The sequence below is a fragment of the Sebastes fasciatus genome, chromosome 10, assembly GCF_043250625.1.
Source record: "Sebastes fasciatus isolate fSebFas1 chromosome 10, fSebFas1.pri, whole genome shotgun sequence".
NCBI classification, from domain to species: Eukaryota; Metazoa; Chordata; class Actinopteri; order Perciformes; family Sebastidae; genus Sebastes; species Sebastes fasciatus.
The window spans coordinates 27,725,106-27,752,516 of record NC_133804.1 but is presented as its reverse complement, the minus strand read 5'-3'; the positions used below and the strand labels follow the sequence as shown (position 1 = coordinate 27,752,516).

The 27,411-nt window shown below is 40.8% G+C and overlaps 1 protein-coding gene and 2 long non-coding RNA genes across 7 annotated transcripts in view; 1 reads left to right on the top strand and 2 right to left on the bottom strand.

Moving 5' to 3' along the window:
* Window positions 1–27,411, top strand: part of LOC141775665 (uncharacterized) — a 90,264-nt gene that overhangs the window by 48,144 nt on the left and 14,709 nt on the right. The gene's annotated exons all lie outside the window — the stretch shown is intronic.
* The window catches only part of ctbp1 (C-terminal binding protein 1), a 39,382-nt gene continuing 16,633 nt past the window's right edge, over window positions 4,663–27,411 (bottom strand). For 2 of the 3 annotated variants that reach the window (XM_074649247.1, XM_074649246.1), the window contains exons 2-11: window positions 19,116–19,270; window positions 16,871–17,015; window positions 15,016–15,119; window positions 14,526–14,628; window positions 12,656–12,780; window positions 11,612–11,701; window positions 10,847–10,977; window positions 10,236–10,363; window positions 9,850–9,964; window positions 4,663–8,687 (exon numbers count right to left, since the gene is read on the bottom strand). In XM_074649247.1, coding sequence (XP_074505348.1) covers window positions 8,492–8,687; window positions 9,850–9,964; window positions 10,236–10,363; window positions 10,847–10,977; window positions 11,612–11,701; window positions 12,656–12,780; window positions 14,526–14,628; window positions 15,016–15,119; window positions 16,871–17,015; window positions 19,116–19,270 — 1,292 coding nt within the window. In that variant the 3' untranslated portion in view covers window positions 4,663–8,491. Of the gene's footprint in view, window positions 8,688–9,816; window positions 9,965–10,235; window positions 10,364–10,846; window positions 10,978–11,611; window positions 11,702–12,655; window positions 12,781–14,525; window positions 14,629–15,015; window positions 15,120–16,870; window positions 17,016–19,115; window positions 19,271–27,411 lie in introns of all 3 variants that reach the window. The other variant, XM_074649248.1, reaches the window with a different exon arrangement.
* On the bottom strand, window positions 13,796–14,514 carry LOC141775666 (uncharacterized). The gene is made up of 2 exons (XR_012595647.1): window positions 14,255–14,514; window positions 13,796–14,215 (listed from the first exon to the last, which is right to left on the bottom strand). It is a non-coding gene; the product is annotated as an uncharacterized LOC141775666 (long non-coding RNA).

The following is a 27,411-nucleotide window of genomic DNA, read 5'->3' as shown; positions in this document are numbered from 1 at the left end:
GTGTGTTGTAATCAGAGCTTCTCCTCGCTGTGTTGACATAGTCGGGCCGGCAGTGCGTGCCCTTTAGTGTATGTGAGCGTGCCCAACTGGCTTGCTCAAGACCGCCGCTCTGCACTGCTCCCAAACAGCAGTTACCACTGATAATGGCGTCCTGACTGACGGCACCATTGTGAAAGCATAGCGCCAACCCTACAGTTCCCCACCAGGTTAACACTGTGAGCTCTGTCAGGACTGTTGCCATTGTATTCACTGTGAGTGCTGTTAGCACCGCTAGCTGCGAACCATTGGCTCAGCCGTTGCCATGTTGAGAGCTGTGCGGAGGCAATAGAAATGCTATGTAATATGCACCAAGTGAATAATGCATTTTTACACAGTTACGGGTACATTTCTAAACCTGACTGTGAGAATATGGTAATCAAACCATCAAGCTTGAGACATTTGTTGATAGAGTTAGTCACAAGCCTTCAAACGTCAGTTACAAACATTCATGCTTGCAAGCATCTTGTAAGTGGCAACAGCAATGAAACAAACTGGAACAATCTGTAGAAACAAAGCCAGTTTATTTTATGTTTTAAGTGGAAATCTGAAGTGACAAAAATCACTTTTTCCACTATCCATCATTTTCTCACAAGTTTATTGTTTGGGAAAGGTCTTGTACTCCGTCCATTAGCAAGAGCTGTTTCATTTAAACCTGCGTGGTTGTGCTCCCTTCGTGCCTCACGCTGTCTTTGTCCAACAGCCAAAGCTTTAACAAGGAAAAAAGTCCCACTTAAAATCCTGTAAAACAGGCTTGTGCTATAACATGGATTAATGTTAAGTGCCTTGCCCAAGGGCAGCTCAGTGGTATTTCCTGAAGGAGCGGAGAGCGTTAGTTATTCACCTGTCTTTTCCTAACATTTTCCTCTGCTTCTAACAAGCCAGCGTCTCTTCAAGCTTAGTTCATATACACAAAGGAAGATGTGACTTTTGAGTTTAAGTCCGATGGTGGTCGGCACTGACATATTTCCTGTCTCAAAGTCCCAGCAGCCTTGTGAACATTTCTCTGTTGCACAATGCCCTTTGGAGGTCCCCATGCTGGCTGAATAAAACGTGCCCTCTGCCTGTTTTTTTTACTGCATCTGGTTCCCATCCTGCTTCCTGAGGTTTAGATTAAACCATCTTGAGTTTCCAGCTGCCGGAGAGCCTGTTCCAGTGGCTGTAACTCTGAATGGATGAAGCAGAGAGGGAGAGGGAGAGAGAGAGAGAGAGGAAGTAACACAGAGAAAAAAGAGAGTGTGATGGAGAGATTTGGGGGTATGCAGGGAGCAAAAGAGAGATAGATAAAGAGAAAGACAAAGAGATGAAGCAGAGGTCTTTCCATGTCCCGTGTCAGAAGTACGCTTCAGTCGGTTCAAGATGAGGTCTCGCATGATTGGCAGCATGCAGCTAACAACCATCTCTGTTTCTCCAATAGACAAAGGCAGCAGAAGAATGGACTTGGCTTCTCTCAATTTGAACTTTTAACTGTTGAATAGATTCTCGAATATCTTATTTCTACAGAAAAACGTACCTACGTAGATTGGAAGACAACCTGAGCTCTCATTTGCTCAGTCATTTGATTCATCTTGAGGCCTTTAAAGGGTGGGACCATTGTTTTTTATATTTCTTTAGGTTTTTATATCATTCTGTAGCCTCCCAGAGGTGTTCCTTATGTATTCAACTCCGAACATTAAAATGTTGGTCAAAGTATACATGTTTTAGCGTCAAAATACTATTTTCCCAAGCCCTTCTAAAAACTTTTTCCCACGTGACCTGACGTAGGTTTCTGCATGATGACGTTGCTACATGTACAGTATATATATACATCCTTATAGACAGTGTATGAACGTTACACACAGAAACTTAGATGCTCCTAGTTTGGAGAAGCAGACAGGAGTACCGGCACGTAAGCTAAGCAATGTACTGCTGTGTGGACGCGCTGTTAGTTCGGATCCGAAAGTCACACAATAACACAAACGAACTAACCGATCGATGCAGCGGTAGACCAGCAACTCTGCAAGGTAAAATGACGATGATGTTTTTTGTGAATGGAGTCTGGTCTGGTGGCTTTGAAGACAGCGACGTAACGGCTTCAGTTCCCCGTTGGAAAGGGCTGTCTGATGACGAGGTAAAGCCGTGAAAATATTTTAAATACAGCGTACACTTAAACTGATATGAATTTTTTTTTTAGGTGGCTTAAATACGTTTTTTCTGATGCTGCCGTCCACAGCCGCTTTACCTCGCCGTCAGACAGCCCTTTCTGACGGGGAACTGAAGATGTTACATTGCTCTCATCAAAGCCACCAGACTCCATTCACAAAATCAGTAATTTTACCTCGCAGAACACGGGAGTATTATAGTCCTCACTTCAAAAAATCCGAACTAACCCTTTCAGTTACTCCCAAACTCATCGCAGCTAAATTTGACTCAGCCAGTGCTAGCTTTCACATTATTCATAACCTTACTGATTAGCCTTGATTAGCTTACTTTGATAACCTACGCCACTACCTTTCAGTGCCGGTGATGTTGATCTTCTGGATGATCCACAGCACAAACGAAAGCAGATTAAATATATTTCATATATCATAATACCATTTGATTCCTTATTAATGAATATTCCATATTATTAATGTAGTGCCGATTGTATGAGCTCTGATTGGATGATTCAAGGCTTTCTATTTGAGCAGTCAATAACTCAGTGTAGGCGGTGAACTGTTGAGAGAAGTGTTGACAACCGCTGCTCTAATGCGACACAGGTGCACTGTATATGTCTCGAGGAACACCCAAAGATGAATGTAGATTTATTACATAAATAAATTAAACTGGAAAACAGATGCAAGCAGCGGAGAGCCACTGCAGATTCAGTGGTTACAGCTGGTTTGCATGTCTGTCTTCCTCAGTATGACTGTTTCAGCTGTTCTAGTGACATCTGTTGGAATCAGGCAGTAACTTTATATTCAGAGTTGATGGATGCAAACTCAAAACTAATTGAGTTAAAAAGACCACAATGTATTGCTTTTGCATATATAAAAGAAGAATTTATTTTTTTAGTTTGTCTAACGTCACATTTTAGCAAAATTACTGCTGTATTTACAAATGTGGCAACAGTTTTCAGCACTTATCATGTGAGAGGGTGAAACAAGAGTGTTGCTATGTCCTTTTTTTATACTTAATTCTATGTTTTCAGTTTGTACTGCATTGACCAAGGTGACAAAATAAAGTATCCTCAATGTCAGTATACATACTATATTTGCTGGATTTTTGACAAAGATGTTGATTTACACTGTTGTCTCGCAATGCAATCCACAGCAACAATTATTTTCATTATGGATTAGCCTCCCAATTATTTTGCAGATTAATCCATTAATCATTTGGTCTATAAAACATCAGAAAACAGTGAAAACTGGCAAAAATGACATCTTCTATGTTTTGCCTGACCAACAGTCCAAAGACCAAAGATATTCAATTTACTAAAATATAGGACAAAGGAAAGCAAACAAAATTCTCACATTTGAGAAGTTAGAAACATACATTTTGGGGAACAATTTTACGTGAACAATAAATCAATTATCTAAATAGTTACTGATTTTTAGAAGCATTTTGACATCCACTCGCACGTGTCACAGAACAGATACGCTTCCATTTCAAAAGACTTCCACTTCCATTTCTAGACCATTTAAAACGTGGAGCCAGGCTTGGGCCACATACGACTATAGGGGTACCAAATATATTACTGTGTCAGACCCCCCCAACATTTTTTTTACGCTTCAAGTTTATTTCTGTCACGTTTAGTGAAGCCTAATCTACATAGACAGCTGTTTAAATCACACAAATATCACCCTCTGTATTGAGTTATGAACTTATTAACCGTATCTACATTGATTGATCAAGGCTCCCAATCTGTCTGTGAGCTTGTCTGTTTCACTAAAGGAAGATTCCTCCTTACTCGCTACGGTGGGCGCCGCTTATGTCTCGCTTACATCCTCGCTTCCAATGGGGGATTCCCAGTAAGATCTGGTGTAGTGGTGCAGCGGGGAAAAATGACTGTGGGGTGACATTACTTTCGGTTTTGTTGAGGGAATATCTTGATGGCATCAGCTGGAAAGAACGCCGGGCTGCACCACATGAAAAATTAACCTGCTTGACATTGTTATGTATAAAACTGCCAATCGTATTTATTTTCTTATTTATCGAAGTTGCCGGAACACCGTTCTGGATCGTTCCGGCCCACTTTTAACCCTTGAGCCTAATCAATAAATCCAGAAATATTGAGAAAACCAAACCACAACATATTAAATCTAAACATTTAGCTTTGTCTTTGTTAAAGATCCACATTTTAAGTTGGAAGTCACAGTCGGATTGTCGTCCTTTCTGTTTTTATATATACTAACTACCAAAATAGTTTTGACAGCATTATGAAGATTACTACACACTGTATACCTTAAACTGTCATGTATACCTGCAGCAGCTACAAAAGAAGCTTTGAAAGGACTTGAGTTGCAGTGTCTGCTGATGAATTTTCATCTCATGTAATCAACCTTTGCTGGCTTTGGTAACAGGAAGCTGTCGATGAGGCCGCATTGTTAGAAACTAAACTTCTAAATCAAACAAATGGTGGTTAGAGGTTATGAATAAGATACAAACTTCACCTTTCCACAGTTTATTTCCTTTTAAAATAATTCATACAAATGCATACAGTCACAAACATATCTTTGTCAGGTTGTCAGTTTTGACCAAAAATAATGATATTTACTGTAGAATATAGAATATGTATACTGTATATTGCTACGCTTACTACTTTACCATAAAGGGGACCAAGGTAGGCAACAGTGGACTGTGTGTTACTACCAGGGATGGAATTTCAAGGAGCACCTCGACAGTTTTAAAAGCTACTCTGTTGTTTTTATTTGTGGCACCCATTGGTTTGAATGAGGAATGCTTACGGTTTATATCAGGAAGTATTAGCGAAGAGTTTATCCCCCCACATAACGGCAGGCATCTGGTGAGTCAAGATTATAGAGTATAATTCAAACTATTCCAGCATTTTTGGGGCTCTTTTCTGACATTAGCCGTGTTTCCATTCACATATTTTTATGCGCAGAAGCTGTATAGAAACTGCAAAAAAATTGTACTCTCTATTGAGGTTTTTGTTTTTATCAAAAAATGATCAGCTGTTTCTGCAGTCGACGTCTTCTCAGATATTCCATAACGTGCGAATGCATGTCTTTGTCTACGGACAGCATAAAACATGGCCAATACTATCTGACAAGAACAATTACAACTTGCCCAACTCCTGAAACATCTTTCCATTTTTCTCTCGTAGACGTAGATGCAGGCATGACCAAGTCGGCTTTTTTAGTTCCCGGTTTGCTACCTCTACTTCTTCTACTCAGGTTACTGAGGGATTACAGCCATGTGTAGTCTATTGCGACAACTTCTGACCAAACTACGCTGTAGCCAAGTTTATCCGTTCCAAACCAGTTGATGGAGACATTCCTAAGTTGCATTTGTTTTTTGCGACATTTCAAACTTAAAATTCGCCTGACAATTGAATGGAAACACGGCTAGTGACATTTAAATGTCGCCTCAGTACCTTCTGTACTAGACGACCCTTCGGATTCTGGCCAGTGAGAACTATTCACCAATGGGTAGTGAAATTTCCATCCCTGATTGCTACTCTTACTACCTCACCATGAAGAAGACCAGGTAGGCAACAGTGAACTGTTTTTACTACTCAGCTGCTGGTAGAAGGGGATCCAAAAAGCACCGTCACTGAGCTGGCCTGCTAACATCAACAACACGTGAACTGGAAGCAGTTATAAATATTCCAGATAGAAAACGAGTTTCAGATATTTCACTGTTGACGCAACAGCATCTTGTTTACATGGTGGTAAACCAGTAAACACAGAGATTACTGGGTCAGTTTGCTGGCTTAGATTTGAAGTCTAGCTCTAAGTGTTTTTTAGTTTTTTGACATAGTGTTTCGTTGTGTATTTAGATGGCAGTCTTTGTAATGATGCCTTGTGGAGAGTACTTGCCACCACCCCTCCTCCCAGTGCTGCTTTTTTAGACACAGATACAACCAAGTCACATTGACACAGGCAGGCAGAACACCATATGTACACATAGACACAGAGGCCACAGAGGGTGGCTAAACGGTATACTCAGGAAGGACCCATCATGAAATGTTAAAGGGATACTAGACTTGAGACATCAGTCATAGTGTAACAGGTGGATTTGGGAGCGGATCAAAAATATAAAAATTAGGTTTGACCTAACACAACTGTTCCTCATCAGTCAGTGACCATTAACTGTCCTTAACTTTGGCGTGTCATTTGTACGCCATGTAGTCTGTACTGACTGCAATGTAAACGCATCCGCGTAAATATGCTACGCTCAGAGCTAGTGACGTAGAATAAAAAGTGTAGAAAGACTGCTTATCTTTTCCTTTTTCTAAAAAGGTGGGTGGGAGGGAAGGTGGATAGAAAACACAGGACTTTCAACTAGGAGACCGTTGTTTGTGTCCTAAAGTGTTGTTGAGTTATTTTCTAAGTTAAGCATAAACTTCCGTCTTTACAGGAAACAACTGAAGGTTAGGTTTAGGCAACAAAAGTAGTTAGTTAAAATAACTTAAGTACAGAAGTTACATGACAAAAATGACTAGGTTAGGTTTAGGAAAAAAGCGTGGTTTGGCTTAAAATGACTCCAGAAGTGATGTAACATAAGTGCGGAAGTCACGTGACAAATAAATCAACGGAGTACGGACAGCGGTCCCCTGGGCGAAAGTCCGTCGATTTTTTACCCACCCATCCATCCACTCCGACCTCCCTACACGTTTGCCACTTTTTATACTTCCTGGTTCACAATAACATGGATTACATACAAATTGATTTCGTGGGATATGTATGAATTACAGCGTATTACTTTTTGTAGGCATAGCTGTGAACGTTACCGTTAAGACAAAAATGCGTTCTCCTGACACGCAGAATGTCCTTGTAATGTCGTGCTATTTATACGCCTTGGGATGTGACATCTGTACAAGTGAATTTAATGTCAAATAGGAACCAAAACTGGTTTTGTGCAGAAAGCAAAGCAGTTGAATAACTTATATATGGAGTTTTTAACAAGTCTGTTAGCTGATTTGACAGATAGCATGGCATGAAGCAACACACTGATTCGTGACGTTGAGCATTATTTGTAAACTTCGGTGTGCTGAACTGTTCATGCTCCAATTAATGTGTATAATAGTGGAAGTACTGGATCATTAGACACGAAGACATTAAAGATAATAACCTTTTATGAGACTGTTTCTCAAGCTGCTGCAACTCTCCGTGCATTGCCCTTTTCCACAAACTGCTTTGTACTTCAAACCACTCTATTTTCTAAATTCAAATGGGATGAAGTCGTCCCAGCCAAGCATACCATTACACCACCTCCCTACGGCCTTTTCCTCCCGCAACCCTCCTCGATTTGGGTCAAACATTTACACAAGTCCCAAGAGCAAAAATCACATCATGCCCCTTAAACATAACAAACAAAAGCAAACATTAGATCAACTTTAGCTCTCGTTAAAGTTCTTTGTATCTAATGTAGCAGGACACGAAAAAAAAGGCAAGCAGGTAGAAAAACAAAAGCACTAAGTGGCATAAAAAGGAAGTTTTAAAACAAATTTAAAAAATAATATTACCAACTGCGGAAACTTAATTTCCTGAGATGGTGTGCAAAAAGCTGCCTCTTTTTTTTTTGGGGGGGGGGGGGTTAGGGTTAGGGTTGTTAATTTGGGGACACATAAAACAAAAACAGATATTGTATTCTCAACCAGTTTGGCTACATAGAGAGATCACATAACCCTTGTTTTGTTAAGACTGGCATACAAATATCAGTATCTTCTTGCCGTAAGTCTAAAAACTGTACACAGACAGGTTACATTCATTTCATAACCTACTACTTTTGCTTGTACATCAAACTAAGGAAAGGACACAGAAAAAGAGAGAAAGACATGAAACCCGTCCCTCTAACTTTGGACACACTACAGTCTAAGACGGTATTTTTTCTTCCCAAATCTTTTTGTTATTATTATTTATTTTTTTTACGTCTGGCAGAAACTCGACTTTACTGTAGTTGTTAGATCAACCTGTGGATCTTTTACAGTCTTTCTCAGGACTTCTGGTTGGAGCAGAGGACAACTGTCTTGCTCTGTGATTAGAGCATCTGACAGCTATCCACTCCTCTTCATCATCCTCTTTATCTTCTTCTTCTTTGGAGCGTGAACTGGCTGCTGGGAACCAATTTGCCAGAGAGTTGTGAATCGATTGTTATTGGGACGTCGACCTGTCCGTCTGACACTCTGTGAACCTGTCTGATAACAACTTGTCACTAGGGAACTCATCGCTATGATCCCGGTTGCCGTGCCAACCTCCTCCAATCACCAGACAACACAGGCAAGCGTGTGTGTGCGCGTTTGTGTTTGTGGCTACAGTTGGTCATTCGGATGCTGCTCTCTGTCGCCCTCTGGTGGCTTGACTGTATTTTGTCCGGGGGACGGGGCATGAGGAGGGTGTATGATGGCGGGCGGGAGGGTGTGTGCGATGGGCACGGCGCTGGGAACGATGCCTTCAACAGGTGGCGGGAGGCCGCCGGCTTGCAAGGCCACCACTCCGGGGGGATACCTGGAGAGGAAAGAGAGAGAGGGAGAGAGAGAGAGAGACACGCAAAACTGAGTCATCAAAGTACAACTGAAACTGAAATTACAACTATGTGACCTTGTTTTACCTACACAAACACATTGCAGTACGCCTCCATTGAATATTAACATTTATAGCTTAAAAACTACATTAACAGAATACTTTGGTGGCATAATACTGTAGCACTCTTTAGTACCACAAAGTGTTGCACCTCCGTAAAGTCTGGGGATTCAGAATAGACAAATAATTGCTAATAAAATAGTTAATGTCCGCATCTTTAAAACTTGTTAGCATCACAGGGTTTCTATTATAAAGTTGAAGCGTCCAAGCCAATATAGAGAGGTAGTTTTCCATAATATTGTTGTATTTTGTGTAACATTGGTGGAAGGAGAAGCACAGTCTATTTTGGCAAGAAATATGGGATTAGATTTGTTCACTTCATCCCCATCATCAAGAAAATACTGACATTTAGCACCACAAATAGTGATCATTTTCATTGTTGATTAATCTGCCGATTATTTTCTCACCAATTGGTTAAACATTTGGATTATTAAATCTCAGAGAATGGTTAAAAAACGGCCATCGCAAAGTCCCAGAGCCCAAGATTTTCCATTTCCTATCATTTTAGATATATGACGAACGCAAATCCAAACAGTGGAGAAGACATAATCAGCTAATGAAATGATAATTAATCAATTATCACAATAGCTGCAGGTTAACCATTAAATTGACTAATTATTGTTTCCGCTGTACCGACATTTAAATACAGTTTTAGGGGTTACTACAAGCAAATGATCAGCAATGGATCAAGCATAAGGATTTGTTAAATACTGTCTTGATCAGCCCTCTTACTAGCGTTACAGATCAGCTGTGGACTTCCCTACTGACTGACTGACTGATACTGAGTGATGCGCTCTCTTATACGTCTGTGTAGGTATGATAGCAGTAACACACTAGTAACACGCTCTACATATCAGTAATTAGAAAAACAATCTGCTGTCATTAATACATTTCTAACCGTCACATTCTGTATCTTCAAGACATTTGGCATAAAATCGTATTAATTAATCACTTTACCAGGGTTTTGAGGGGAAAATAATCAAACAGCACTGACCACTACATGTTTCTTTATCCTGATGATTATTACCTATAAGCCCCGTTGAGCTCGGGGTGGACGGTGGCCGGGTCAACTCCGGCCCAGTGGTTGTTCTGGGAGAGGAACTCCTTATTCACACAGTTCTTCAGACTGTCAGGGATACGACCTGGAAAATACAAGAGATATGAAATGCTAAAAAAAAAGCAGGTGCAGAGGTTAGATAGACCAATGGTGAAAAGACTGAGCCACTGGGGAAACCACAAGAGGAGAAAATGAGAAAGAAAGAAGAAGGAAAACGAGGATAGAAAGAAAGAAAGAAAGAGACTGAGAAAGGTTTATGCTTGACTGCGGCAGAACACCTAAAAATATCTCTTTATAGACTGGTGTTTATATCTTCCAGCAGTGTGTGTGTGTGTGTGTGTGTGTGTGTACGCTACCTGTTATAGCCCTCCGGATCTCCCTGGCTGCCTCCTCTCTCATCTCCAGCGACGCCTGTTCACTGTACCAGGCAGCGTGCGGGGTGCAGATCAGATTGGGAGCGTCCTTCAGCGGACCCTGACTGAAACTGACACGCGTACAAACACAGTGCAGTCAGTTACAGCTGCAGCAAGTTATTATATTTCGTGTCGACTCATTTCTACATTATTTTTAGCAATTATGTAATGAATCGCTTACTCTATAAAATGTAAGAAAAACATGAAGAAATGCTTATCACACAATTTTTCCAGATCCAATGTGATGTTTTGAGATTGCTTGATTTGTGTGACCGACAGTCCCAAACTGATAGTTATTTAATTAACAATGATATAAAACAAAACAAAACAACAACAATGAAAAATCCTCACTTTTAAAAGTGCACAAGAGTCTGTAATAAATGACTTAAGCAGTTAATTAAAGGTGCAGTGTGTAGGATTTGGTGGGCACTTAGTGGTGTAGTTGCAGATTGCAACCAACTGAGTACTCCTCCGCTCACTCCTCCCTTTCCAAGACTGCTGTAATGTGAGCAGCCCAGTGCAAAACTGTGGTAACCAATCAGTGAGTGTGTTACCTGAAAGGCTCCGTCTCATGAACATCCAGAGCAGCTCCACGTATCCTCCCCTCCTTCAGGGCCTGAGCCAGGGCCTTCTCGTCCACCAGACCCCCCCTGGCCGTGTTCACCAGGAACGCCCCCTGACGCATCTTTAACGCACAGAAACACACATTCAGCCCATCTTTGATCCAATAGGTTACAGCTTTACCTGAATAACATTTGATAATGATCCAAAATGGTTGAAGGACATTTTAAAGTTAATGTCTTGTCAGTTTGAAAAATACGATTATTAATATTTTAATTGTTCTCCCCATTAGCTAACTGTCTTTAAAATGTTGGGCAAAACAAATTTACTCACCCATAAAAGCATAGAAAGCTCTTATTCTGTAAATCTTGTTTTATACTCTGCAGAGATAAACCTAGTGAATTCTAACCATAATAATAAATATGTGATATTTTATTGATTGATTTGTTCTTTTCACTTGCCCTCCTCCTGCAAGGTCAGAAATATTTAAAAGTATAGCCCGTGTATTGGGATTAAAATTGTGTTTAGGCTGAGCCCTGGAGATGAAGGGCAAACAGGTATTTCTCAAGTGCATCATATGCAGCGCACGACACAGTAGAGAAGCTCATTCATCTGTATGGAGGCAGTGGGCTTCCCTGGGTATCCGCTCCTTTAATATTTATGGCCACAGTATGCAGTAGTTGATGCAGGGATAAATAAACCATTCAAGTGTGTGTGTGTGTGTGTGTGTGTGTGTGTGTGTGCTGCTGTCCCTCCACCTGTTTGATGGTGAAGTCGTTGATCAGGTGGTGGTTGTGTTCGTTGAGGCTGCAGTGCAGAGAGACGCAGTCGGAATGGAAGAGCAAGTCCTGAGGAGAAATACAGGAGAAGTTGCAAGTTTACACTTTATATGACGGCTCACTACTGCAGCAGCTTCACAGTAATCGTCTTACGATACAGTAGATTCACACTCAGATTTACTCTTAATTGATTTTTTTAACTAAATCAGATCTTCTTTAAACCAATTCTGTTTTGCATTTTCGTTGGTCAATAACTGGTATAACTATGACAAATGCAAGTGTTACTGTATATTTTTTGTTTTTTATTACTGACATTATCACAATAACTGTAAATGTACACAAGAGGGCGTCACTCCTCGGCCACATACAGAAGCAGCATAACGGTAAATAAACAGTTTGTCATGGTGGAGAAAGAAAGCAGTGTTTTGTCTGCAACGCAAAAAGGCGATTTTTCTTTCCCAGTAAAAAGAAGATTTAGTCTGAATAGGTGAATCTGGAATAGGGCTCCAACGAATTATTTTCATTGTTTATTAATTTGTCAATTATTTTCTTGATTAATCGATTAGTTGTTTGATCTATAAAATGTCAGAAAATGGTGAAAAATGTTGATCAGTATTTCTCAAAGTCCAAGATGACGTCCTCAAATGTCTTGTTTTGTCCACAACTCAAAGATATTCAGTTTACTGTCATAGAGGAGTAAAGAAACCAGAAAATATTCACATTTAAGAAGCTGGAATTTTTTTTTTTTCTTAAAAAAAATCACTCAAACAGATTAATCGATTATCAAAATGATCAAATTCGTGATTAATTTAATAGCTGACAACTAATCGATTAATCGTTGCAACTCTAATCTGAATCTGTGGTCTTATATTGACTAAAATCCTGAAATTTTATTTAGGCAGTGGACCTGGACTTCCAGACCACACAGTCCACTGTTGGTCTGCTTTATGGTTTAGTAATAAGTGTGTGTGTGTGTGTGTGTGTGTGTGTGTGTGTGTGTGTGTGTGTGCGTGCGTGTGCTACCTGTAGTGTGGTGACCCTTTGTAGTCCCAGTGATCTTTCTACCCCGTCAGCCAGATAAGGGTCATAGAAGATCACATTGAAGCCGAAGGCTTTGGCTCGCAGGGCTACAGCCTGGCCCACTCGACCTAGAAACACACAAACACACACAGACATGCAGGTGCACAAACATAAATACACACACAGGAGCACTTAGACAAATTGCCTACACATGAATACACATTCAAATGGAGCAAAAAAAACGCAACGGTTTGCATTTTCGTGCGTCTGACATTCCCTTTTTTTGACGTTCGTCTTGTACAAATGACATACTGTAATTCTCTGGCTACACATGTCCGCTCATTATTACTGAAAAAGCTTCCAGACCGGCGTACAGGGAAGAGATTTGCATTCTGCCTCTGGTTAATCCGCTTATATTTTATTGGCATTAACTCCTTAGGAAGCCAATTTAGCTGAGCTAAGGACAAAAATGAAAATGGAAAAGAGAGAAAAATCCTTTGATTAAAAAACTTCAGTCTGACCACCCTCTATCAGACAAAATGAACAGAATGAAAACCATTTCAGCCGTGCCAGCAGCACAGCTCTACGGATGGTGTGTCGGTCGGTCGATCCACCATTTTGGTTCAGACTGAAAGATCTGAACTATTAAATGGATCGCCGTTAGATTTCATTCAGACATTCATGTTCCCCAAAGATGAATCCTAATGACTTTGGTGATCCCCTGACTTTTACTCCAGCGCCACCAGCTGTTTTTCTTTTGTTTGTTTTTACTGAAATGTCTCAACCATCACTCAAGTAAATTTACTGGAGTAAAAGTACCAATACAACAATGGTAAAAGTCCTGCATCCAAAATCCTACTGAAGTAAAAGTATAAAAGTATAATCTGTACTCAATGTAGCAGTAAAATATCTCCTGCCACTGATATATTATTATAAATAACATTATTAGATTATTAATACTGATGCATCGATGCGTAAGCAGCGTTTTACTCTGATTAAGGTGGAGCTAGTGTTAACTACTTTATATGAGGGCTGTCTCATTATCACACAAAGAATTTAGGAAATTAGAAAAAAAATCAGTCAAATTCATCTTTCAGTTTCTCTTTTTTTTTGTCATATGAATGAATTACACTCAACATACAAGTGTAGGGAGGTGGAGAGAGAGTCTGTAACCATAACTGTTTATATAAAATGATTCAAGAGGTGCTGGATTAGTCACACAATATTATCATATGTGTGTTATTAACATGATATCAATCTTTCATTTTTGAATATCACGGTTATCGTCAATACCGGTATATTGCGACACAACTACTTGAGTCCAGTGGTTCGGAGTCGGAGTTTGGTGAGGACCAAAAAAAAGGTTGGCAACCTCTGGTTTACCCTTTAATAATTGTATATTGCATTGTATTTTAAAATCTTAATCTGAAAAATAACTAGTATCTACAGCTGTTGGATAAATGTCATGAAGTAAAAAGTACAATATTTACCTCTAGAGTTAAACGATAAAGTATCATAAAATGTTAAATACTCAAGTTAAGTATAAAGAACCTCAAAACTGTACTTAAGTACAATACTTGAGTAAATGCACGTTCCAGTTACTTCTCCACCTCTGGTGCTAATTAGCAGATATGAGCATGCTAACAGGCTAAACTAAGAGAGGTAAACATTATACCTGCTAAGCATCAGCATGTTCTAACTGTGAGTATGTTAGCGTGTTGATGTTACCGTTTAGCTCAAAGCCCTGCTGTGCCTACATAACCCTCCAGCAGCTGCTAGCCTGTGCTGTAGACTATTTGTCTTGTGTTTACAACAGTATGCTCAGCAGGTCTCACTGCAGAGGCATTAAGTCACAAGTGTGCCGTTAACTCACCGAGCCCTATAAGTCCCAGCGTCTCTCCTCTGATCCTCGCGGCTCCCGACGCCACCTCCCGGATCTGCTCCACGCTCTGAACCCGCGTCCCCTCCCGGAGCGCCTGGCAGTGAATAACAATTCATTATTAGTACATGCAGATATCACACAGACAGCAAACCACATTACAGTTCAAACACAACCCATTCATAATGTCTGCACTTATTGACCAAGTATAAATCCTTGTTGTTACTATGATTACTAAGAACTGCTTTGAGGAACAAATCATTTTACTGTACCTTCTACATCTTACATCAACGTCTTTCAAATACAGCAACATTCTAAAGAAAATGAAACGATTCAATTTTGCTAATTCGTCAGTAGACAATTATTAGTAGTCGTCGAAGCTTAAATTGTGATAACTATATTACACACCTCTAACCAAAGACATTCAGAGTTAGTTCATTTAAATCCAGTCCCTTTTTTTAATCAGCCACACGAGGACACTAACCTGGTGCAGCCAGGTGGTGCGTCGGTACAAGGTGAGGATGTGACACAGCGTGGAGTCCGCCGTCTCCTCCACCGAGGCTGCTGGCATATTACACACAGCTATGCCTGTTGGACCAGAAAGCAGATAAGGATGAGTAATAGCTTTTTTTTCGGGGGCCGTTTAATGAAGTTTGGTAAAAAAAAAAAGCTATTTTGGTGGAGAAGTGCAGACTCGAGGTGTTGTGTCAGCAATTTTCTCTACAAACACGACTGGCAACTTTCAAATTGCAGAGGCTCTTGGTGGAAGGAGATAGGCGTTTTAATAAAAAAAGCTTTAACTGACTTCACTTTTTTAATATAAATATTACTGACTTGTTGCAAACATGGCTATACCTACTGGCAGCGGAAAAAAGGGTTTTGGGAGATTGACCAAATTAACTGTTGAGCAGTGGTGGAAAGTATATTTACTCAAGTACTAAGTACAATTTTGAGTGGCTTGTAATGGACTATTACAGTATTTATGCAACTCTATACTTCTACTTCACTACATTTATATGACAGTTTTAGTCACTAGTTACTTTGCAGATTCAGATTATTAATACAACATATAAATCAACTGATAAATTATGCTGTATTATGATGGATTAAGACACCTGGCAGTACATAAATTAATTAAAATCAATGTACTTGAAGGTAAAGGTGTAGCTACTGTAATAACATCAATGATGGCTCTCTGTCATTTAGCTGTGCCAGTTAGCTATCCCAGCATGCAACACTCAGCTTGGCTCTGGAACAAATAAAAGGTCGGCAGCCTGCTGTGAACCGGTGCTATCGGTCGCTCTGGGGTTAAATGGCGAGTAATTGAAAGTCATGTGTGGCTGAACGTGTCATTTACATGAAATATATTAGTAAACAGACATGCTAGCATGAGCTCCCTGAAACTACTCTCCCTGTTTACATGGGAGGTAACCGTGGTGAGTTATCAGAGTATGGGGGGAAAATAGTCCAAACTTAATCATGGCTACTATGTCTACGTTTTATTAAAACTGGTGACCCATAGTGCTTAACACTGTGTGGGCTATAGCCGTAGCATGGAAGCAAATGATCTACCAGAGATGTATGGATGAATGTTGGTGTTAATGGATGATGTTTATGTTCTTAACATGGATTAACATTGTGACCGTTAAGCAGAACAGAGCAGACTCTCACTTCTGGTACTGTACATGTCCGTAGGGACATTTATGCTTCCCAGCATTGGACGCTTGATGGGCTACCTCTTGGCACTAGGCACCTGTTTGAACGAAGGCTTTCACTCGTGGGCTGCTGCTCCCAGCTTTCAAACCAACATGGCGGCTCGTTTGGAAACTTCTTTCTCGTATATTACGAAAATAGTTCACCGAAATATGTTTCTGAAAACATTTTAGACCATGCAGCTGCTGAATCTGTCTTTATTATAGATCGACAACAGTTAGTTTAAACGTTTTTCGGGAGTTTTCAGTGGCGGCGAGTTGCGCCGGACGCCCCTGATTTGCATAAAGTAGCCTAGACCCCAACTTTATGCAAATGAGGAGTGGCCAACGTGACGCCCCGTCTCTCGAAAATGCAACGCTATGCTACCAGAATGCATTGCATGGCTGCTTACATAGACAATTAATGGGAAGCAAGGAAACAACGCATATGTAAACTACAAAAATAAATGGCTTGAACACAGCGAACAGAGTTGCATCATTCCCTTTGAGCGTTGTGTGGGGAACTCAATCTGCCTGCAAAAAAATGCACTGAAGTTGTGAGCTGTCGTTGCTTACTGTGGGGTCCTGTGGACACGTACCATTCCTGTGCGTGTATGTGTGTGTGTTAGTATGTGTGTATGTTCTCACCCAGCTCTCCGGCAGATTTGATGTCGATGTTGTCGTAGCCGCTGCCGATGCGGACGATGATGCGCAGAGCTTTAAACTTTTCCAGGTCTTCTCTCATGAGAGTGATAGTGTGGTACATCAGAGCTCCTACAGCTTCGTTCAGCACCTGTAGACACACACACACACACACACAGTTTGAGTTATTTAAATTTAAGATAGATAGATATTATTATGTGTGTATATCTGAAAACATCTAAATCTGTGCAGACTTACTAAACCTCTGTGTTTACACAGCCAGGCATTAAAGTGTGTCTGTTTGCAGAATAACAGGATTGTGCTTGAAGTACATACAGTACAGTACATACGGACGAAACGTAAAGGCCAAGTAATCAACATGTGTTTGTGTAGGTGTGAGCACAAGTCAAGCGTGGCTTCGGGGAAATGTGTCAGTGTCAGCAACCAGAGTTCACTGAGTTCACAAGTGTTTCCATAAACTCAGTATCTCGCTTGAGTTGTTTTTTTTCAGGATATGCTGTTTATATCATTCTCACATCCTGTTTTTTTAATATCCCTGCCAGCGTGGAATGAGTGCTTTTCCTGAATATTACCATGGAAACTAAGATTCGTAACCACAGGAATCAAGATAAGGTGTCTGCATCGAACAAAACTGCCTCATATCAGCAGGAATCTCACTCACACGGGATCCTCACCGGCTCCTTAATCAGGACGACGGCTTATTGTTTTAATTGAAAAGTGAAATAGTTTGACTCAAAAGCAGATAACTTGATAATGGAATGGGAAAACGTGGTTGTGTGTTCAGTCACCTTTTAATTAGTTCTCAGTTGATCTTACAATCTTTGTCTATCATTGCCAGCCGTCCCGCTCGTGTGTGTGAGAGGATGAAAATGACATGCGGTTCAATTACAATAAAGAAGCTCTTTTAATTACACAATGAGGTGGCTGCTTACTCGACAGCCAGAGAGAGAGAGAGAGAGAGAGAGAGATAGTGAGCGAGTGAGAGCCATCTGTTTCTCCCACGCTGTGGGTTAGTGAGCGCGCTCACAGAGAGAGTGTGCCTGGCAGACACCCAGAACCAGACGTAACCCTGCCAGACATACAAACCCATTTACAATCCATTGTGGCGGTGGCAAAATCCGAGCCTGACCCATATTTGAAGTTTTGCTCTCTGTACTCTTCTTCTTTTTATTTGACTTCTCTTTTTCTTACTTTTTTTTTCTTCAGTCTTTTGATTTTTTTCCATGTGATTTGCATTTCTTCAACTATTAATACAGTTTTGCACATCCTTAATGCACAGCCAATATTCTTTTAAAGAGGAAACTTCAGATTAGGGCTGCAACTAACCATTATCGTTTAGTCTGACTTCCTCGATTAAAGTGGCAGTAGGCAGTATATTTTTGGCATCATTGGGCAAAAATTCCATAATGACCTTTCAGCATATTGTAATTCAAGTGTTCTGAGAGATCACTAGACTGATTCTGAAAACATCTGAGGAGAGAAATAGGCATTAACGTAACATAATATTGATTCATATTTGATCAGCGCTGCCTAGTTTGACCGTTTGGTCGGAGTTCGCGAGTGATTGACAGCCGGCTCTCATGGACGGCAGCTGGAAAGCAGACCTACGATCAGCTCTTACTGCTTGTTTTCCTCCGATCTGTGAAATCTTGCAGATGCCGTTAGGAGCACCGGAGGACAGAGACACAAGATTTTTTTTCAGATTACCCTTTTCATGTACTACTGTCACGATATAGCCACCGTTTTATAAAAATAACTTTTTTTAATCATATTTGCTCCAATCTCGCCTACTTCAGCTTTAATCAATTAGTTGTTTGGTTTATAAAATGTCAGAAAATAGTGAAAAATGTCGATCAGTGTTTCCTAAAGCCCAAGATGACGTCCTCAAATGTCTTGTTTTGTCCACAACTCAAAGATATTATATAACGACTCACATGAATAGCGACTCTCGTGACTCACGGGACTAATGATACTAATGGGTCAAGTGACGCCGACGAACGCCTTGAGGAGGAAATTTCTTCAAATTTGGCACAAACAGACTCAAGGAAGAACTGATTAGATTTTGGTGGTCGAAGGTCACTGTATCATCTATCTATTACGGCAAATGTGAAAGCGTTATTGAACTGCTTGCTGAATCCCTGAACTTAGTTTATATGATTGTGACAGAATATTCCCGGGATAGGATATGATCGTAATGTGTGTGTGTACACGATGTAGTTAAGTGTGTTACCTTCTCGTGGATCTCCTGTGTGGACTGAGCGTCACAGAAGGCCACGGTTGCTACGTCTTTCAGGATGGGCATCTCCACAGTGCAGTCGCGTCCGTCCAGCAGCGCCACCAGGGGGCGTGGGTGCATGGGCCCGTTCATGATGGGTGGCCTGATGCCTACAAACACAGAGGAGAAAAAAAAGAGAAAGTGTCAGACGGGCAATGAAGAAAACGGAAAATAGTCTCCATTGTCAGAGGCACTGTAGAATTACATTTAATCAGCATGATGAAACACCTGCACAACTGCAATCTCCCTCAGAGGAATTAGAAGTCTTGTATTGGGAAGAATGGTAATTTATTATTATGAGACCTTCAGGCGTTCATTAATTTGCGGGGTCATAGCTTCCAGACTTTGTTGTTATAAAATCTCAAACTGAAGGTATGCTGTTGCCCCCTGGTAGAGATGAGGTCCTGCTTCATCTGCATCCCATAATGTTCCTGCTCCAGACTGATGCAGTTGCTATGACGACTGTGACAGTAACCATGGAGAAAGAAAAAAAAAATCTCCAAGATCAACTGGTCGGGTTTCACAGCTGTTTTCCTCCTTATTACTTTTAACGATTTTATAGCTTTAGTTTAATTAATTCTAACTTTTTGATGAAGACTCTTTAAAGCAATCAGTAATTGGGAAGATGGATGAGGTGGTATTGGCTGGTAGAAAATAGTGCTAGAGTATAAACAACTTGCCCTTGAAAAGTGCACTCACACTTTCAAGATATCCCTGTAGAATTAAAAATCATGAGGCAAAAAGCACCATGATAATTAGATGAGTCCTTTTGTATTTCATCCTGTTCACAGTGTTTTAATTGCGTGCTCATATATTCACAGAGAATGTAAATGCTCGCCCCTCGTGGACCACTGACAGCGACTCTTGGGAGCCACTTACTTGGTAAAAAACGTAGCGATCTTGACCAGAAAACAGCTGATTATGCAGCCTGGAGCTCTACATTATGTCTCAATTGTGTCTTATGCAGCACATCTTGGTTGAAAATGAGTGTTAATTTACAAACATGCAACAAAAGTGTGATATTTCACAGATCAAAAATATGACGGCGTTATAGAGCCGATGTAGGGTAAAAAGAAAATTACGGAGCCGGGGGAGGGGGTTAATATTCCAAGAGTAAAGTGGCAATTTACGAGAAAAAAACTTTCTTTTGTTAAGGAACCACATTGCTTCACGTTACAAGGTTGGATCAAACTCATCACACCACATATGCCCCCATTAAACACTGCGGTAACGTGAAATCTCGTAAATTTGCCTCTTAAATCTCAGAGAATATCCATTTTTTTCTCCAAAATTTACGACTCAAATCTCGAAAATTCAGAGTTTTTTCTCTGAATATAACCCCCCTTCTCCTCCTCCGGCTTCGTGATCATTTTTCTTTTTCTTCAATGGCCATTATATACCGCCGTCGTACAAGAGCTATCAAAATGCCAGTGAAAATGATAAAAGTCAGTAGACAGGTGGGTAAGGAGGTAGAGCAGATCATGAGATAATAAGATGCGTGTCATGAGAGACAGCCAGTGCTTGAAATCTGACTGATATCTGTCAGTAACCGAGTACGAGTGAAGCCCTTCAACCATTCCGCAGGATGTTTTATTAAATCATCTCTTCAGATGAAACCATTACCCTGAGAGTGCTGCCGGGCCTTACAGAAGGATAAGTGGCATTTAACAAGGCAGATACGCCTGACGACCCCCACTAGTGGGTCGTTGTTCTGGTTTAACAAGAGCAGTGCTCGATGGCAGTCGCATTTATTAGCTTTCTTTAACTATTTCCTCCCACTGCAGTCTGCTTGGATGTCTCGGTTTGTCTCTCCTTTCAGGTAACTGAAGGGTTAATCATTCCAGATCACTGACTGAGATCGAAGACATCTGAAAGATCTAAGGCAGTGCATGTAATTGGGTCTCCTTGACGTGCAAAGTTTTGACAGCCCTCTAAAACACTGCAGATGAAGTAAGTGCAGAGTTATGGCTGTTCTAGCTGATGCTGGCTCTACCCATCACTCATTCCTGACTTCTCCAGCTGAGATGTGGAGGCTTGACATCTCACATGAGCAACCACCTCCGTCATCTCACCCAAAATATTCTCCCTAAAACTTTTTTGGCGAGATGTTTGAGACTGTTTTCCAGTTGCATGGGCTAACGTCACGAGAAAGTAAAGTCGAATCATTAACCCAGTCATTTCATAATCAGCGCTCTGCGGCCTCTACATTATTTTGCATGCCAACGGTCTCTGAGAATCACACTTGTGGAAAGAAGTTTGGCAGCTACAAACCTGCAAATTAGTTTGGAAACCCTGGGCAGAGAAACTGAGTAACACTCCTCCCTCAACAGCTATCATTAGGTGGCCTATGAGCCAAATAAATTAAAGGAAAAATCCCCTCTGGAATCATACTACCAGGACGTATCATTAATCTCTGAATTTTCAATGCTTTCCCGTTGTGTTTTTGTCATGAAGCGTTTAATTTACCGGTTTTCTTCTACGTTATTTATAGTGGAAACCGCTTATAATGATCACGGTTACAGTGATCAACCGCTTATATGGATCAAAAAGCTTGGGACAGAATCTGTTTAAATAAATAGCTTATAGTAATCAAGTAATCCGCTTATAGTGTTCATTTGGGGTCTTTTCATACATGACAACGTATGGAAAAACATTTCAAAATTGTTTTTTACTTGTCTCCCTTCATACTTTGCCTCACGGAGTGTCTGCTCTCTGGCTGGATAACTGTGCTGCGTTCACATTGACGGGAAAAAAATATTTTTTTTCTGAATAAAAAACAAATGCACGCTGGGAGAGCACCTCTGGTTGAAGCCGCCCTCGTCAAGTAATTGATAATGTCCGGTTACGTAATGCCCCCAAAGTAAAACATTGCCAACCAGCGCCGTCTCCCTCCCTGCCGCTACCGAGTGTGAGAAGCGGCAAAGGGGCGCCGTTCTGCATACACGGTCACGATGTAGAGCCAGCCAAAAACGTCATTGTCTCACCCTCGGTGAGGGAAAAGGCAGAAGAATTGGCAGCGAGCCAGTAATTAACAAAGCGGTCCGTTTCATTACTTTGTATTCATTTAATAAATATACAAAGAGAAATGATCAGTTATAATAATCAACCGCTTATAGTGATGAATTTGACCCGGACAGACGTGATCACTATGAGCAGTTTTTCACTGTATTTCTACTTCAGGTAGTGAGTTCACATTTCCCAGAATGCCTTTTGTCAATCATCAGAAAAGAGTTGTTAACTTGATGCATTTAGCATTTAAAATGATATAAATGCAAAGGGATTTTCTGCTTTATTAAACCCTCAAAACCCCGTTGCAAATGCAACATGTCTTGCAACCCATTGTCACGCCAAAGCGTGTAATAGACCCACCTGTCCACCAGAGAACAGCTTGTCAGTGTCCCATTTTGCCTCAGCGAGGTGTGAATATTACACGCGTTTATGAAGATGCAGTACCAGCAGGGGGCAACAAAACCACTTAGTTAGGTTTAGGGAAAACATCATTAAAATATTAAAATAAGTAAAATATGTACGTAAACAACGTAACACAAGTACAGAAAACACATCACCAACGTCACTAACGTAGTTTACAAAACAAAACACCCGTCTCCTGGTTGAAAGTCCTGTCTCTGATGAACTCATCCACCTCCCCTCCCGCCCGCCATAAGCACTCTTTCTCACTTTTTATTGTACGTCACTAGCTCTGATCGTAGCAGATGCATTTACATTGCAGTCAAAACAAATGACACGCCTAAAGCAAGAATGTGATCTTGTCATTCACACACCTTGTCATGCGACCGGGCTGTGTCTTGTGGTAACTCTTTCTCTTCTGCAATTGATTGATCTCTTCATGTGTGACTGTTAAGCACTGGTGTTAAATAGTTTAAAGCGAGACGCTACTGCTTTCTGATTTTGGAGGCCTAACATTTAGCATCAGTGTTTTAAATAGCAAAATGTTTCTGTATGGACATGATGTCACGTCATCTACATTTGGCCGGTTACTAGTCGCTGTTTTATTTCCCCTCACATCTGCTGCGGTGGAGCAGCTCAGTGACCAGAGGGTGAGGACTGTGTTGTACAGGGCACCTCCCAGGACTGAATAAGTAGAACTGCATGAATAACATGAATAAGAAGCAGGGAGGTACTGAAAAAAAAAGCTTCCCAGGACAAATGTAGATGGATGATCTTCCTCTTTCCCGTTGAAAGTAAATTCTTATCTAAAAAGATTTAGCTCAGGCTTGTAAATGGGGTGATTTTTCACAGACTCTCTGTGGTTTTCTCTGCTTGTTGAGGGAGCAGCCAGTGGGCATGCATGAGGAAAAAAGTGCTTACATGCAGATCTGGTTCATGCTCCAGTGTGCTGCAGTGTTCATGGTTAAGCTATAACAGAAGTATTCACAACAGAAATGATGTATGTTATATTTTGAAACATCAATATTTAGATTTGATGTATTTTTTTGAGGAGAATACTTTCAGAACTACCTCACTGCTCCTTTAGAAAGAGGATTTTTTTTTAAAACAACATACTTATGAGCTATTTTTAAACCAGCATGCACAGACTTCCTCCTGCATGTATCAGGCGGCAGTAGAGCAGAGCGTGGGAGAGTCTACTCAGAGCCATGTTACTGTAACCATGAAGCACATTAGTGCATACTAGTACATTTAGGATCAGGACTTCAACACTGATATTTAGTAGTCGTGGTTGGATGTGGTAGTTACTGTACGTATTGTTTTAGTTTGGGATTTACAGGTTTGATCCTAAGGCTGGGAATCACCAGAGAACCCACAATACAATATTATCACGATAGTTCATTCACGATGCGATCTTATTGCGATTTTAAACATTTTGCAATATGCTGAGTATTGCGATGAGAAAGTTTGTGACCCGGCCGCCATGGTGAGATCAGTTGAGGAAATACTAAGCACCGCCCACCAGCTGGAGCAAACTTTTTTCATTTTACAGCTAAACAGTACACTACAAAATGTTTCTGAAAACATTTGAGGCGAGAAATAGGCATTACAGTAACAGAATATTGATTCATATTTGATCAGTGCTGCCTAGTTTCACCATTAGATCAAAGTGGGCGAGTGATTGACAGCTGCCTCCGTTGAATGTCCAGCCAATAGGAACGCTCTCTCTCTCTGTGATTGGTCAAAGTCTCCTGTCACGGGCTTTAGATTTTTAAAATCCTGAAAACAGAGCCATGAGGAGGAAGTTGAAGAAGTTTAGTTATCTCTCAGAACACTTGAATTACAATATGCTGAAAGGTTATTATGGGATTTTTGCCCAATGATGCCAGAAAACATTCTGCCTACTGCAGGTTTAAGGGTTACAATGTGAGCTAAATGTCTAAAATCCTGGTTTCTTCCTTACAGCGTTTCGTAGTACTGACAACTTGAATGTTACTGAATGAAGATAAAAGCACTTCCTGTGTGCTTTCACTGTTAAAACAAAATGAAAGGATGATAAACATATATTTTTTGCAGCACTCAGAAGCTGCAGAGAAGCAAAGACAGCCCACAATTTAGCAAAAGTCCGTCGCTCAACGTCGTCATTGTATTCTTATCCTCATCGTCAGATTACAGCATGAAACCTGATCTGATGAAGCAGCCCCCACAGCGCAGTAAGACCAATAAGATGAAACTCAAATCCTGCTCACAATTCCTTATGTGAGCTGGTAAAACATTAGCTTTTCCATAATAGGATTTGTCCAGAGGCCATTGCACTTACACATCAATACAAAATCAATGGTGCGTAGCTGAGAAATTGGAATTCAACAAAAAAAAGTGCTCTCTCAGGCCTTCAACACAACCACCATTGTAACTCAGATGTTAATCACAAGTAGCACACTGGCCCGCTGGCGCTGCACTCTACAGTACTTTGGCCTACAGCTTTCACTTGAGCAGAAACACTTGGGAACAAAGCGTGATTCAGAGTTGGCATGTGTAATCAAATAGGCATGATGTTCACTTGCACAGAATAAGGAAATCTGGTGCAGCAGAGTGGCATTTTTGGAGAGTAACAGACATTTTTTCTTCCCGCTCACACTCGGTCAGAGTGAGGGGAGGAAATAGCTTTCATTCCAGCACCAAGCATGACCTTGGGAGGACCAGCACTGCCGACTGCTGAGTAGTACTATGTGATAAAACACACATCCACTCTCTGTCTCTCCCACACACACTTACACAAACCTCAGCAAGTATTAATGCACTCTCTCTATTCCTAAATCAAACAAACTCAAATTATCTCCCGCTCTCTTTTATTTAAAGTATTTTCTCGCTTTCTAGCCACATTAAACACTCATTAAATTCTTCATTATATTTAATAACAGCTCAGACTTTACTCTGCTCTGTTCCTAAATCCATCTCTACTCTCCCTCTCTCATTAGATCCAATACATCCAGTACTCTCTTGTCTGTCTCCCCGTTAAACCTCCCCATTGCCCCGGGGTTGGGTGACTGCTGGGAGCTTTCACAGTGCAAACAGGCCTCTTGACAGCCAACGGTGGGCTCCAAGCTCTGCTCTTGCCATCTATCCAGGGTTTCTCCTCTACTGCGCTTATATTCAGATTCACTTCTGTATTTGGTGAACATCTTGAGGTGATGCAGTAGTAGTGATCTGCAGCCAACGCATCAAATACTGAAAAAATAAGTTGTTTTGGTGATAATTGTTTGCTAAAATCAATAACCAATAACCATCTGCATGTTCACGACAATTGCTTTTGCAATATTGTGCTTAAACCTGCAGTAGGCAGAATGTTTTTGGCAATCATTGTGCAAAAATGCCATTATAACCTTTCAGCATATTGTAATTCAAGTGTTCTGAGAGAAAACTAGACTTCTGCACCTCCTCATGGCTCTGTTTTCACTCGCGAACTACGATCAAACGGTCAAACTAGGCAGCGCTGATCACATTTTAATTAATATTCTGTTAATGTAATGCCTATTTTTCGCCTCAAACGTTTTCTCCGACTAGTGGGCGGTGCTTAGTATTTCCTCAACAGATCTCAACGGGGCTGCCAGGTCACAAACGTTCTCATTTTACAGCTAAACAGTACACTATAAGATGTTTCTGAAAACATTTCGGGCGAGAATTAGGCATTACAGTAACAGAATATGATTCATATTTGATCAGCGATGCCTAGTTTGATCAGTTGACAGCTGCTCAGAGACGGCAAGGCTCTGAGCAGCTGGCTCTGATTGGTTGTTTACCTCCGGTTTGTGAAATCTTGCAGATGCCATTAGGAGCACCGGAGGACACCGGAGGAAACAGAGGCACATGATTTTTTTCAGATTACCTGTGTCATGCACGACTGTCAGGATTTAAAAATATGTTTTTTTGAATCATATTTGCTCCAATCTGCCTACTTCAGCTTTAAGGGCCTGTGACGCTAAATGACACCCCCGTTATGAAAATTGCATCCCTCGGAAAATGTACTAATCAGACCAAAATGACGCTGAAGCCGTCTGACTGACATTTAGAGATGGAAAAAAGCATCTGCCAATGACTGCTGGGACTGAGTCATGTGAGCCAGTGGGAAAGCCCTGCAGCCTGCCTGCATCCAGCTGTCATTGACCAGCTTCACCAGAACAGCTGGATTGTTTTTTTCTGTCCCAGAGGAACGTGACAATGTTTTCGGACTGTCAGTCAACAGAGACAATGTCAAAGATCGGCGATATTCATGTGTTTTGAAATGTGGAGGTCACGGGGAAGTCTGCCAGCCTCGATAGAGAGGGATCTGCCAAAACAAGCTGCGAGTCTGGTTTTGACCGAACCACTACAACAGTGTGTCACACCGCACACTCGTATAACAAGTGGTTTCATTTCCAGAGCAGCTGTGGGTCTGGTTGGGTTTAAGAAACATTAAACTGTGAACAAATAGATCTGTTGTGCTGAATTTGAAGACGTAAACTTGGCAGTTTTTATCATTTTCTGACATTTTATGGATGAAAAGATTTAGAAAACATTCAAGCAATCAATGATGAAAGTAGAGCTGAAACTATTAATCTATTAGTCAATCAATCAGCTACAATTTTTTATAATTGTTTATAGGACTTGTCCATTCATTTTGGGGGTTTTGAGGTTTTTATATCGTTCTGCAGCTTCCCAGTGGTGTTAATATGAAAGGTATGTATTCAGATCTGAACATTCATATGTTTTAGCATCAAAATACTATTTTCCCAAGCCCTTCTAAAAACATTTTCCCACATGACCTGACGTAGGTTTCTGCTTGATGACGCTGCTACACGTACAG